Consider the following 15,333-nt stretch of genomic DNA (forward strand, 5'->3'; position numbering starts at 1 on the left):
ATATACTACAGTATGTATGTGTATATATATATATAGCGAGAGTGTATATGTATGTATATAGATATACATACATATACACAATGTACATATATATGCTATAGTAATATGTATGTGTGTGCGTATATATATATAGATATACAATGTACATATATGTACAATAGTATTTGTCTCAATATTAAAACACAGTTTAAAAACTATAGTATATATATGCGTGTGTGTTTGTATGTATATAGGATATATAACTTATCTGTATATATGTATGTGTGTATATATATGTATAGTGAGTATACATATATACTTTGTGTGTATATGTATAGTGTGTATGTATATGTAGTGTGTGCATATATAATAGTGTATGTATAGTGTCTGTCATTATGCATACAGTGTGCATAATGTTTATATATATATATAATATAGTGTGCATATATATAATAGTGTTTATACATATAGGATAGTGTATATATACATACACACACTATAGTATGCATATGTGATGGATCTCTTTTGTGTGTGTGTATGTGTATGTATAGTGTCTGTAGACATACACATACAGTGTGCATAATGTGTATATATATATAATATAGTGTGACTATATATGTGTTTATACATATAGGATATATAGTGTGTATATATATATACACACACTATAGTATGCATATGTGATCGATCTCTTTTGTGTGTGTGTATGTGTATGTATAGTGTCTGTAGACATACACATATAGTGTGCATAATGTGTAGATATATAATATAGTGTGCATATATATAATAGTGTTTATACATATAGGATATATAGTGTGTGTATATATATATATACACTATAGTATGCATATGTGATAGATCTCTTTTGTGTGTGTATGTGTGTATGTATATATATATAGGATATATGGTGTGTGTATATATATATTTGTGTGTATGTAGGATATGTAATGTGTATATAGACTATAGTATGTATTTGTGTATATATGTATATATCGAATATATATGAGATCTCTTTTTAGAGAGAACGAAGTGGGATAGAAATCTTCATCATCATTATTATTATTTCTATTTAGTGCAAGTATTATTATTATGACTACTATTGTATCTTTCGGTCTCAATCATGAGAGAAAGGCATAATAATAATAATAATAATAATAATAATAATAATAATAATAATACAGCCAGCGGAGTGTCTGCTGTGGACTCATCTTGTGGTGTTTCTAATAATAATAATAATAATAATAATAATAATAATAATATAGATCTCAATGCATTGTCGAAGGCTTTCACGGCCGGAATCACTGGATTTTTGTAGGTTTTTCGGGCTATATGGCCATGGTCTAGAGGCATTCTCTCCTGACGTTTCGCCTGCATCTATGGTAAGCATCCTCAGAGGTTGTGAGGTCTGTTGGAACTAGGAAAAGGGGTTTATATATCTGTGGAATGACCAGGGTGAGACAAAGGACTCTTGTCTGCTGGAGCTAGGTGTGAATGTTTCAACTGACCACCTTGATTAGCATATAATGGCCTGGCAGTGCCTGGAACAAACTTTTGTTGAGAGGTGATTAGATATCCTTGTTGTAGGTTTTTTCGGGCTATATGGCCATGGTCTAGACTAGAGGCATTCTCTCCTGACGTTTCGCCTGCATCTATGGCAAGCATCCTCAGAGGTAGTGAGGTCTGTTGGAACTAGGAAAAATGGGTTTATATATCTGTGGAATGACCAGGGTGGGACAAAGGACTCTTGTCTGCTAGAGCTAGGGGTGAATGTTTCAACTGACCACCTTGATTAGCATATAATGGCCTGACAGTGCCTGGAGCAAACATTTGTTGAGAGGTGATTAGATGTCCTTGTTTTTTTCCTCTCTGTTGTTGTGCTGTTGTAATTTTAGAGTTTTTTTGCTGTGACATACTGTGCTTTGGTGTCAATAATAATAATAATAATAATAATAATAATAATAATAATAATATTCATACCCGATCCTTGCGTATAAATCTGTATCATTTTTGATGTTGTAGTTGGCTTCCAAATCCCAATTCAGAAGGTAACTAGAGTACAGTCATTTCTCTTTGGTGGGGGGGATATTAGGGTCAATTTGGGTCTCGATCTTGAGAGAGAAGCGGGATATATACATCTATATTATTGTTGTTGTTGTTGTTGGCTTCCAAGGTCCGGTTCCTTCACTAAGGCAGAAGAAGTATTCTCTTTGCCGGCCCGTTTTGTTGTTAAAGTCCTAATGACCGACGATCACTCCAAGCTATTGATCATTAGTCTGGTTTGGCATTCATTCGCCTTGGTGATTGTTGCCGTCAGTTTGCACAATTATTATTATTTGCTACGAAATACACAAAATTGCCTTGGAATCCCTTTTCCGATCCAGCTTAACGTCTATGATCTTCCCACTCCAAGGCAATCCAATGGGTTTCTTTTTTACAAATGGCACTTGTTATATAAATAATAATAATAATAATAATAATAATAATATCAATAATAATAATAATAATAGAAATAAGCATTCTGTGTCCTAGTTCATTATATTATTTTATTATTGTAATATTATATACATAAAAGATTGTATTATATTTTATTATTCTATTGTGTAAATAGTATATTTGTATTGTTTTATTATGTTATGTAAATATTGTATTATATTTTTATATATTTTATTATTAAATTATATCAACAAAATGCTATACCGTATTTTTGTTTTATTATTTTATTTTAGTATTATATAAATAAAATATTATATTTTTATTTTATCATCTTATTCTATGAGTATGTATAAATAAAATATTACATTTTAGTTTATTATTTTAGTATTTTAGTATTTCTTACATACACAAAATATTACATTATGTTTTTTAATTTATTATTTTAGTATTTCTTACATACACAAAATATTACATTATGTTTTGTCATTATATTATATACATAAAATATATTTTATTTTATTATTTTATTTTATTGTTCTGTATAAATAAAATATTATATTGTGATTTAATTTAAAATTATTTTAATATAATATAATTTAAATATATTATATTTATAGTATTTTTTTGTAATTATATCATATAAATAAAGTATTATATTTTAATTTAAAATTATTTTAATATAATTTAAGTTAATTTAAATATATTATATTTATAGTATTTATTCTGTAATTATATCATATAAATAAAATATATTTTAATTTAATTTAAAATTATTTTAGTATAATTTAATTTAATTTAAATATATTATATTTATAGTATTTATTTTGTAATTATATTATATAAATATATTATTATAATATTATTATATTAATAATAATAACTATTATTATTATTATTATTTTCCTGCCTTTCCCCCGACAATGGGCTTGGCATGCTCCCTATTCAAGGTAGGACTCAGTCTCCATCCAAATACATTGCAACCCATCTAATTTGCATTTCCAGCCATTTGGCATCTATTTTAATAAAATAATTACCAAAAATAAAATAAGAAATAAAATGGGCTTTTGCCTTCTCGAATGGCTAAAAAGTAGACCTGAGTGGCACCCAAAATATTGATGTACAATATTGTTTGGTGGATGATGTTACTATTACTATTATTGTTATGATTGGATGATATCACTACTATTACTACAATAGTAGTAGTAACATCTACTATTTGTACTATCTATTATTATTATTATTACTACTACTACTACTATTAGTAGTATCTAATACTACTACTATCTATTATTGCTACTACTACTGTAATAATAATAGTGGTAATATCTACTATTAGTAGTAATTAGTACTACTATTAAAAGGTGTTATATGTGTACATTTGAGTCGTTTTAGGAGAGGAATCTCAGAATAATAATAATAATAATAATAATAATAATAATAATATCCCACTTTTCCCTCTCTTTTTATAATTCTTTCCTTAAAAGATATAACATATATATATGTATATGTATGAATATGTATTTGTATATATATGTATATGATAAAATATGTCATATTTCAGTTGAGATGCTTGCGATTCTCTCTTTGAAATATATAATTAACTTTAAAATATCTTCAAAATAAGCATCGTTTTAAAGGGAGGCTTACAAACTTCTCGATTGAAATATCTTAACGAATTTACAAAACTTAATTTGTAATTCAATTGACTAAAACTGAACAGCTGAACTGGCCTCCTTAAATGGGGAAAAATCTGTTGCCGGGAGTGGGGTGCGCTCGGCTTTTCCGGAACGAGAGCGCCATTAATTAATTAATTAATGCGCCTTGTTTGTGGGCGCCTTCTTTGCCTTCTCCCTCCGGAATCTGCGTTTAGCAAAACGGAGGCTTTAATGGTTCTTTGGGGAGTTTGCTGTGTTTACTTCCGTCGTACCCAGCAAGGGAGACCCATCAATGTGCAAATCAATGCAAATCAGTGTAAATAAGATTGATTGACAGACAGACAGATCAATGACTGACTCATAGAGATTGTTATGTGCCTTCAAGCCATTTTTCAACAAGGATATGCAGGTAGGTAGGTGGTCATGACAGACTGATAGATGTTTTTGTAGGCCTTCAAGCCACTTAAACGTAAGGATGGATGGATTGATATATAGACAGACAAACAGACAGGTAGATAGATAGAAAAATAGATAGGAAGATCGATGGGTAGGTAGGTGGGTAGGAAAATAGATAAATGGATAGAAAGATAGATAGATGATAATCATAGAAGCATAAATCTATCTAGTTTGATAGATGATGAATAGAGAGAAACATGGATAAATAGATGGGTGGATGGAGAGATAGAGAGAGAAGAAAACTGATAGATTAGATAAATCGATCGATCGATCGATAGATAGATAGGAAAATGGATGGATGAATGGGTGGATAGATAGATATAGCGATCAATCAATAGATAGATAGGAGAATAGATGGATGGATGGATACATAGTTTGATAGACAGATAGAAAAATAGGTGAATGAATGGGTGGATGGATAGATAGATCAATAGAAGAATAGATGGATGAATGGATGGATGGATGGATGGATGGATGGATGGATAGTTGGATGGATGGATAGACAGACAGACAGACAGACAGACAGACAGGAAAATGGATGGACGGACAGACAGACAGATAGGAAAATAGGTGAATGAATGGGTGGATGGATAGATAGATAGATCAATCGATAGAGAGATAGATAGATAGATAGATAGAAGAATAGATGGATGAATGGATGGTTGGATAGATAAGATAGTTTAACTGATAGATAGATTGATCGATCAACAGACACAGACAGGAAAATGGATGGATGGATTGATAGGCAGGCAGGCAGGCAAATGGATGGATGGATGGATATATAGATAGATAAATAGATGGATGAATGGATAGATAGATAGATAGATAGATAGATAGATAGATAGATAATCTGATAGATACACAGATAGATAGGAAAATAGGTGAATGAATGGGTGGATGGATAGATAGATAGATTGATCGATCGATCAATCAATCAATCGATAGTTGGAAGAATAGATGGATGAATGGATGGTTGGATAGATAGATAGATAGTTTAATTGATAGATTGATCTACCGACTGACAGACAGGAAAATAGATGGATGGATAGATGATACAGTTGTACCTTCAAGTCATTTCTAACAGAAAGGCAGGTAGATAGATGGATGGATGGATAGAGATAGACAGAAAGATATAGATAGATGATAGTGTTGTGCCTTCAAGTCATTTCCAACTTATGGAAGGATGGATGAATGGATGGATAGTCCCTTCACACTCTAGAATGAAATGATTCAATCAGTTGATCAATTCTTGCTTGGTGGTAGAGGGTTGGGCTGGATGGCCTTTGAGGTCCCCCCCCTCTGAGGCCCGGCTTGACCTATTCCCCTCCTTTCTTTCTCTCTCTTTCCGCAGCCGTTTTGGGACCAAATGTGCGCGGTGCGGGAGGCAGATCTTTGCCAGCGACTGGGTGCGGCGGGCGCGGGGCAACGCCTACCACTTGGCCTGCTTTGCCTGCTTCTCCTGCAAGAGGCAGCTGTCCACCGGAGAGGAGTTTGGCCTGGTCGAGGAGAAGGTCCTCTGCCGCATCCACTACGACACCATGATCGAGAACCTCAAGCGCGCCGCAGAGAACGGTACGTGGTTCCCCCGGGTTGCCTCCGCCCCCTCCTCTCTGGGGGGACAGCCTCGGACGCAGCTCTACCTGTATCCGATCATACGTAAATCTGATTATACGTATATCTGATCTGTGCCACGTGACATGTTTTTGAGATTTGTATGGCTGTTACGATGGTTTGGAATTCACAAATTGGACTATCTGCTGAACTTGGCAGGACTTGTTGAGGAAATTACATTGGGGGAAACATCTCTCTTTCTCTCTCTCTCAAAGTATGTACGTATGCATGTCCATTTGTACCACTAAGGCTGCTGCTAGGGTGAAGTGGCCCTCTCTGGTGTTCCCAGATTGGCTGTTGCTGGGTGAAGTGGCCCTGTGTGATGCCACTGGGCTGGCTTTTGCTAGGCGAAGGACTGGATAGGGTGAAGTGGCCCTCTCTGATGTCATTGGGGCAGCACATGCTAGGCAAAGGACTGACTTCATAGGGCGAAGCGGCCCTCTGCAATGTCACTGGAGCGACTGTTGCTAGACGAATGACTGACTTGATAGGGTGAAGTGGCCCTCTGTGATGTCATTGGAGCAGAACTTGCTAGGCGAGGGACTGACTTGTGAAGTGGCTCTCTGCAATGTCACTGGATTGGCTGTTGCTAGGCGAAGGACCGACTTGATAGGGTGAAGAGGCCATCTGTGATGTCACTGGAGCGACTGTTGCTAGACGGACTGACTTGATAGGGTGAAGTGGCCCACTGTGATGTCACTGGAGTGGTCACTAGGTGAAGGGCTGACTTGATAGGGTGAAGAGGCCATCTGTGATGTCACTGGAGTGGTCACTAGGTGAAGGGCTGACTTGATAGGGTGAAGAGGCCATCTGTGATGTCACTGGAGCGACTGTTGCTAGACGGACTGACTTGATAGGGTGAAGTGGCCCACTGTGATGTCACTGGAGTGGTCAGTAGGTGAAGGGCTGACTTGATAGGGTGAAGAGGCCATCTGTGATGTCACTGGAGTAGTCACTAGGTGAAGGGCTGACTTGATAGGGTGAAGAGGCCATCTGTGATGTCACTGGAGTGGTCACTAGGTGAAGGACCGACTTGATAGGGTGAAGAGGCCATCTGTGATGTCACTGGAGCGACTGTTGCTAGACGGACTGACTTGATAGGGTGAAGTGGCCCACTGTGATGTCACTGGAGTGGTCACTAGGTGAAGGGCTGACTTGATAGGGTGAAGAGGCCATCTGTGATGTCACTGGAGTAGTCACTAGGTGAAGGGCTGACTTGATAGGGTGAAGAGGCCATCTGTGATGTCACTGGAGTGGTCACTAGGTGAAGGACCGACTTGATAGGGTGAAGAGGCCATCTGTGATGTCACTGGAGCGACTGTTGCTAGACGGACTGACTTGATAGGGTGAAGTGGCCCACTGTGATGTCACTGGAGTGGTCACTAGGTGAAGGGCTGACTTGATAGGGTGAAGAGGCCATCTGTGATGTCACTGGAGTGGTCACTAGGTGAAGGGCTGACTTGATAGGGTGAAGAGGCCATCTGTGATGTCACTGGAGCGACTGTTGCTAGACGGACTGACTTGATAGGGTGAAGTGGCCCACTGTGATGTCACTGGAGTGGTCACTAGGTGAAGGGCTGACTTGATAGGGTGAAGAGGCCATCTGTGATGTCACTGGAGCGACTGTTGCTAGACGGACTGACTTGATAGGGTGAAGTGGCCCACTGTGATGTCACTGGAGTGGTCACTAGGTGAAGGGCTGACTTGATAGGGTGAAGAGGCCATCTGTGATGTCACTGGAGCGACTGTTGCTAGACGGACTGACTTGATAGGGTGAAGTGGCCCACTGTGATGTCACTGGAGTGGTCACTAGGTGAAGGGCTGACTTGATAGGGTGAAGAGGCCATCTGTGATGTCACTGGAGTGGTCACTAGGTGAAGGGCTGACTTGATAGGGTGAAGAGGCCATCTGTGATGTCACTGGAGTGGTCACTAGGTGAAGGACCGACTTGATAGGGTGAAGAGGCCATCTGTGATGTCACTGGAGCGACTGTTGCTAGACGGACTGACTTGATAGGGTGAAGTGGCCCACTGTGATGTCACTGGAGTGGTCACTAGGTGAAGGGCTGACTTGATAGGGTGAAGAGGCCATCTGTGATGTCACTGGAGTGGTCACTAGGTGAAGGGCTGACTTGATAGGGTGAAGAGGCCATCTGTGATGTCACTGGAGCGACTGTTGCTAGACGGACTGACTTGATAGGGTGAAGTGGCCCACTGTGATGTCACTGGAGTGGTCACTAGGTGAAGGGCTGACTTGATAGGGTGAAGAGGCCATCTGTGATGTCACTGGAGTAGTCACTAGGTGAAGGACCGACTTGATAGGGTGAAGAGGCCATCTGTGATGTCACTGGAGCGACTGTTGCTAGACGGACTGACTTGATAGGGTGAAGTGGCCCACTGTGATGTCACTGGAGTGGTCACTAGGTGAAGGGCTGACTTGATAGGGTGAAGAGGCCATCTGTGATGTCACTGGAGCGACTGTTGCTAGACGGACTGACTTGATAGGGTGAAGTGGCCCACTGTGATGTCACTGGAGTGGTCACTAGGTGAAGGGCTGACTTGATAGGGTGAAGAGGCCATCTGTGATGTCACTGGAGTGGTCACTAGGTGAAGGGCTGACTTGATAGGGTGAAGAGGCCATCTGTGATGTCACTGGAGTGGTCACTAGGTGAAGGGCTGACTTGATAGGGTGAAGAGGCCATCTGTGATGTCACTGGAGCGACTGTTGCTAGACGGACTGACTTGATAGGGTGAAGTGGCCCACTGTGATGTCACTGGAGTGGTCACTAGGTGAAGGGCTGACTTGATAGGGTGAAGAGGCCATCTGTGATGTCACTGGAGCGACTGTTGCTAGACGGACTGACTTGATAGGGTGAAGTGGCCCACTGTGATGTCACTGGAGTGGTCACTAGGTGAAGGGCTGACTTGATAGGGTGAAGAGGCCATCTGTGATGTCACTGGAGTGGTCACTAGGTGAAGGGCTGACTTGATAGGGTGAAGAGGCCATCTGTGATGTCACTGGAGCGACTGTTGCTAGACGGACTGACTTGATAGGGTGAAGTGGCCCACTGTGATGTCACTGGAGTGGTCACTAGGTGAAGGGCTGACTTGATAGGGTGAAGAGGCCATCTGTGATGTCACTGGAGCGACTGTTGCTAGACGGACTGACTTGATAGGGTGAAGTGGCCCACTGTGATGTCACTGGAGTGGTCACTAGGTGAAGGGCTGACTTGATAGGGTGAAGAGGCCATCTGTGATGTCACTGGAGCGACTGTTGCTAGACGGACTGACTTGATAGGGTGAAGTGGCCCACTGTGATGTCACTGGAGTGGTCACTAGGTGAAGGGCTGACTTGATAGGGTGAAGAGGCCATCTGTGATGTCACTGGAGTGGTCACTAGGTGAAGGGCTGACTTGATAGGGTGAAGAGGCCATCTGTGATGTCACTGGAGCGACTGTTGCTAGACGGACTGACTTGATAGGGTGAAGTGGCCCACTGTGATGTCACTGGAGTGGTCACTAGGTGAAGGGCTGACTTGATAGGGTGAAGAGGCCATCTGTGATGTCACTGGAGCGACTGTTGCTAGACGGACTGACTTGATAGGGTGAAGTGGCCCACTGTGATGTCACTGGAGTGGTCACTAGGTGAAGGGCTGACTTGATAGGGTGAAGAGGCCATCTGTGATGTCACTGGAGCGACTGTTGCTAGACGGACTGACTTGATAGGGTGAAGTGGCCCACTGTGATGTCACTGGAGTGGTCACTAGGTGAAGGGCTGACTTGATAGGGTGAAGAGGCCATCTGTGATGTCACTGGAGCGACTGTTGCTAGACGGACTGACTTGATAGGGTGAAGTGGCCCACTGTGATGTCACTGGAGTGGTCACTAGGTGAAGGGCTGACTTGATAGGGTGAAGAGGCCATCTGTGATGTCACTGGAGCGACTGTTGCTAGACGGACTGACTTGATAGGGTGAAGTGGCCCACTGTGATGTCAGTGGAGTGGTCACTAGGTGAAGGGCTGACTTGATAGGGTGAAGAGGCCATCTGTGATGTCACTGGAGTGGTCACTAGGTGAAGGGCTGACTTGATAGGGTGAAGAGGCCATCTGTGATGTCACTGGAGCGACTGTTGCTAGACGGACTGACTTGATAGGGTGAAGTGGCCCACTGTGATGTCACTGGAGTGGTCACTAGGTGAAGGGCTGACTTGATAGGGTGAAGAGGCCATCTGTGATGTCACTGGAGTAGTCACTAGGTGAAGGACCGACTTGATAGGGTGAAGAGGCCATCTGTGATGTCACTGGAGCGACTGTTGCTAGACGGACTGACTTGATAGGGTGAAGTGGCCCACTGTGATGTCACTGGAGTGGTCACTAGGTGAAGGGCTGACTTGATAGGGTGAAGAGGCCATCTGTGATGTCACTGGAGCGACTGTTGCTAGACGGACTGACTTGATAGGGTGAAGTGGCCCACTGTGATGTCACTGGAGTGGTCACTAGGTGAAGGGCTGACTTGATAGGGTGAAGAGGCCATCTGTGATGTCACTGGAGTGGTCACTAGGTGAAGGGCTGACTTGATAGGGTGAAGAGGCCATCTGTGATGTCACTGGAGCGACTGTTGCTAGACGGACTGACTTGATAGGGTGAAGTGGCCCACTGTGATGTCACTGGAGTGGTCACTAGGTGAAGGGCTGACTTGATAGGGTGAAGTGGCCCACTGTGATGTCACTGGAGTGGTCACTAGGTGAAGGGCTGACTTGATAGGGTGAAGAGGCCATCTGTGATGTCACTGGAGTGGTCACTAGGTGAAGGGCTGACTTGATAGGGTGAAGAGGCCATCTGTGATGTCACTGGAGCGACTGTTGCTAGACGGACTGACTTGATAGGGTGAAGTGGCCCACTGTGATGTCACTAGGTGAAGGGCTGACTTGATAGGGTGAAGAGGCCATCTGTGATGTCACTGGAGCGACTGTTGCTAGACGGACTGACTTGATAGGGTGAAGTGGCCCACTGTGATGTCACTTGAGTGGTCACTAGGTGAAGGGCTGACTTGATAGGGTGAAGAGGCCATCTGTGATGTCACTGGAGCGACTGTTGCTAGACGGACTGACTTGATAGGGTGAAGTGGCCCACTGTGATGTCACTGGAGTGGTCACTAGGTGAAGGGCTGACTTGATAGGGTGAAGAGGCCATCTATGATGTCACTGGAGCGACTGTTGCTAGACGGACTGACTTGATAGGGTGAAGTGGCCCTCTGATGTCTTTGGGGTAGCAGTTGCTAGGCAAAGGACTGACTTGATAGGGTTAAGTGGCCCTCTGCGACATCACTGGAGCGACTGTTGCCAGGTGAAGGACCGACTTGATAGGGTGAAGTGTCCATCTTGAGATGTCACAGGGAAAGAAAAGTGACATGTGCATGGGAATGGCAAGAGGAAAGCAACACACTACAGAGGGGCAAGACTATAAATCCCGGGCCACAAAGGGCCGACGGGAGCCTGGTATGCCTAGCCTCCCGCCATGTAACATTTCCAACCTCTGGAATATCCGTCTGTCCTTCAAGTTGATTTCCACACGTATGTCTGCCTTTCAGGCGCTCCTTCCAACCTTGCCTTGTTTACGGCATGTAAACGCAGGAGTCGTACGTCCGTATGTGGGTCTGGCCCGGGCCAAAGCCGAGCCCAAGTTGGCGAATGGTACATCCGATTTCCGAGTTGATTTCCGAGTCGATTTCCGAGTTCCTTCCGACACGGCTCTGGTTGGGAGGCCTTGGCCGGCACGCCGGGTTCTGCGCCTTTCCTGGCCTCTGTCTCCACCGTTTCCGAAAAAGAGAAAACTTTGCTCAAGTCTTGAGAAGCCACCCGATTCTCCTCCTTCCTTTTTTGGGGGGGAGCGGAAGGCATATGGCAGGCCATTTTTCGTGTGCGGCATCGGCAGCAGCAGATGGAAACGATTTTGAGGGAGAAGGCCAAGGGAGGGAGAATCCGAAAAGGAAAATAATCAGCGTTTCTGTTTACAAGATTTGAGCGAGGAGATGAAAACAAAATCAAAACAAGATGCCGGCGTGGGCCGAGGAAGGGGACGGCGGTTGGGCACGCGGTGAGAGCTCTGCGCCTGGCGTTTTGGGCTCGGACCCGGGTTTGGGGTCACTCTCAGGCTGGGTGGCCCTGCATCAGGCATGGGCCAACTTGGGCCCTCCCTCCAGGTGTTTTGGACTGCAACTCCCACAATTCCTAATAGCCGGTAGGCTGTTAGGAATTGTGGGAGTTGCAGTCCAAAACACCTGGAGGGAGGGCCCAAGTTGGCCCATGCCTGGCCTGGAACCTCTCGTTTGAGGCACTTTGGTAAAGAAAAGCATGGTATCAATATGTTTTCCCTCCCTGTTCCTTCTTCTTCCTCATCTTTTCTTCTTTCTCCTCTTCTTCCTCCTCATCTTGTTTGTCCTCGTTTTCCACTTCCTCTCCTGTTTTTCCTCTTCCCCCTCTTCTTTGACATCCTCCACTTCCTCCTCTTCTGCTTCTTTTTTTCCTCTTCCTCCCCTCTTCTTCTTTCTCTCCCTCTTCTTCTCCTGTTCATCCTCCTCTTCTCCCTCTTCTCCTAACTCTTTCTCCTCTTCTCCTGTTCTTCCTCTTCTTCATCTTCCTCCTCTACTTCTATCTCTTCTTCCTCTTCTTCTCCTGTTCTTCCTCCTCCTCTAACTCTTCTCCTGTTCTTCCTCTTTCTCCTCCTTCTCTAACTCTTCTCCTGTTCTTCCTCTTCTTCTTCATCCTCCTCTTCTTCGATCTCTTCATCCTCATCCTCCTCTAACTCTTCTCCTGTTCTTCCTCTTCTTCACCCGCCTCTTCTTCTAACTCTTCTTCTCCTGTTCTTCCTCTTCTTCTTCATCCTCCTTCGATCTCTTCATCCTCATCCTCTTCTAACTCTTCTCCTGTTCTTCCTCTTCGTCTTCATCCTCCTCTTCTTCGATCTTTTCATCCTCATCTTCCTCTAACCCTTCTCCTGTTCTTCCTCTTCTTCATCCACCTCTTCTTCTAACTCTTCTTCTCCTGTTCTTCCTCTTCTTCATCCTCCTCCTCTTCTTCTATCTCCTCTTTCTCTTCCTCTATCTCCTCCTCCTCTAACTCTTCTCCCGTTCTTCCTCTTCTTCTAACGTTCTCTTGTTCTTCCTCTTCTTCATCCTCCTCCTCCTCTTCTTCTATCTCTTCCTCCTCCTCTAACTGTTCTCCTGTTCTTCCTCTTTTTCATCTGCCTCTTCTTCTAACTCTTCTTCTCCTGTTCTTCCTCATTCCTCTTCCTCCTCCTCTTCTTCTGCTTCTTTTTTTTCTCCTCCTCCTCTTTTTCTTCCACCTCTCCTCCTCATCTTTTTCCTTCTGGGGCCAAAGCTCTTCCATTCTGCTTAAGGTGAGAGCTGAGGCTGTGTACAAACGCACCCCGCTCTTGGCTTTTGCTGGATTGCACAACTTGAAGGCTGGGCACATGAGGCTCCTTCGAAGGAGTCCCGCCTGGCCTGTGGGCACACCAATTCGAAACAGGAGACCGAGGGGTTTCCTTTTTCTGCCAACCTGAGACAAGAAGGCCTGCTTTGAACCGGGGTGGCCCCAGAATCTGACAGCTGGAAGAAACCTCCAAGGGCCACGTGGTCTTTGATCATTGTGGTGGTGGAGGACCTTCTCTGGATACTTTCCATCCTGTCCATCTCCTCCTTGGATTGTTTTGCCCAGAACTGGACCCAGGACTATTCTTCCAGATGAAGAGTCCTGACCCAAGCAGACTACGACTTTTCCCCTCAATCTGGACACTATCCTCCTGCTAGAATCACATTGGCCTTTTCAGCTGCTGCATCACACTCTTGGCTCACGTTCGGCTTGGACCGGTCATTGGTATCTGCTGTCTCACATAGGAAACCAGCGTGGAAATGTTTCTCCGCCCCAACTGGCCGAAAGGGAGTCTCCACCGGCCGTTCCTCTGGGTCGAAGGCCAACCCAAAGGGCATGGGGTGGCCAAAGGCTAAGTGGCACCTGGTCTGGGTCCTGGCATGGGATGCCAAGGCGGAGGAAGTTTCCCCTCTTCTCTACCAAAAACGCCCAGCGGCGAGTCTGTCGGACGCATGACGCTTCCTCCGGGGATTCGCAAAGCGCTTTCGGCTGGGTTTTCGGAGAGAAGGGAAAATAAACAGATGGCACCGAGGCTGAATCTCATTAATCATCCGACAGCAACGAGAGCCGGATTGTTAAACAAGGAAAGAAAAATTAAAAAGGGCGGTCGAGGGATGTGCGTGTGGAATTCCTTCAACTTGGGCCAAGATAATCACGTCCTAAAGACTTGCCTGTAAACAGAGCCCAGCCGTGGAGCCATTCTCCCTTGTGCCCAGAGCTGCCCATTCGCTGGTAGGAATCGTGGGAGTTGAAGTCCAAAACACCTAGAGGAAGGGCCCAATTTGGCCCATACCTGTTCTACAGTGACCTGGTTTCCCTTCTGCCTCTTCCCATTTTCCTCCTTCTTTCTTTTTTTTGTGGCAAACTGAGTTCCAAAGGACAGGAGAGGAGAACAGGGCTCATCCCAGCCAGCTCAGGCAAAAGCAAACCGCTGCAAGCTTCTACAAGGCAATGCTACTATTCGGTGGATCTGTCATTGGTCACCAATTATCCAACAAGGAGCAGGTTGGACCAAATGGCTCTTGAGAACCCCTTTCCAATTCTAGAGAACCAAACGTTCTCAGAAGGCGCTGGACTCCCCATCTTTGGAGGCTTCAAAACAGATGTTGGATGGGCAGGCACCTTTCGGGAGTTGTGTTTCCTTCCATGGATTCAAATTGGATGAGGTGATCCTTGAGGGACTTCCAACTCTAAGACTCTTTGACCCCAGACATGTCCCTCTCTGTTGTAGCCTGGTCAGATTCTGAGCGCTCAGAAGACGAGGAAGGAGATGCTGGGATAGATTTGAAGAGTCCAGAAGAGAGAGTTGTTTTGGAATCTCCTGGCAGTGCCACGAGGCCGGAGAAAGCGAGATCAGTTCTCGTGAGAATCTGCCAGAAGTGCTGGCTGAGAGAAATGCAGGAGACGAGTGTTTATCTAGGTCAAGGTGCTTGGAATTGTGGATACAGGGCAACAAAGACAGACTCGCTTTTCCCAGAGGCTTAGAGATAAGGAGAGGAAGAGCAGGTGTGTGGGGAATGATGTTATGGGAGGGATAGGGGCCTTTTAAA

General features: G+C 44.0%; 1 protein-coding gene across 1 annotated transcript in view; it reads left to right on the top strand.

Moving 5' to 3' along the window:
* The window catches only part of LHX6 (LIM homeobox 6), a 32,006-nt gene that overhangs the window by 12,922 nt on the left and 3,751 nt on the right, over nucleotides 1–15,333 (top strand). The window contains exon 4 of the mRNA XM_060757590.2: nucleotides 5,875–6,095. Coding sequence (XP_060613573.1) covers nucleotides 5,875–6,095 — 221 coding nt within the window. The remainder of the gene's footprint in view (nucleotides 1–5,874; nucleotides 6,096–15,333) is intronic.

Source organism: Anolis sagrei, chromosome 11 (assembly GCF_037176765.1).
Source record: "Anolis sagrei isolate rAnoSag1 chromosome 11, rAnoSag1.mat, whole genome shotgun sequence".
NCBI lineage: Eukaryota > Metazoa > Chordata > Lepidosauria > Squamata > Dactyloidae > Anolis > Anolis sagrei.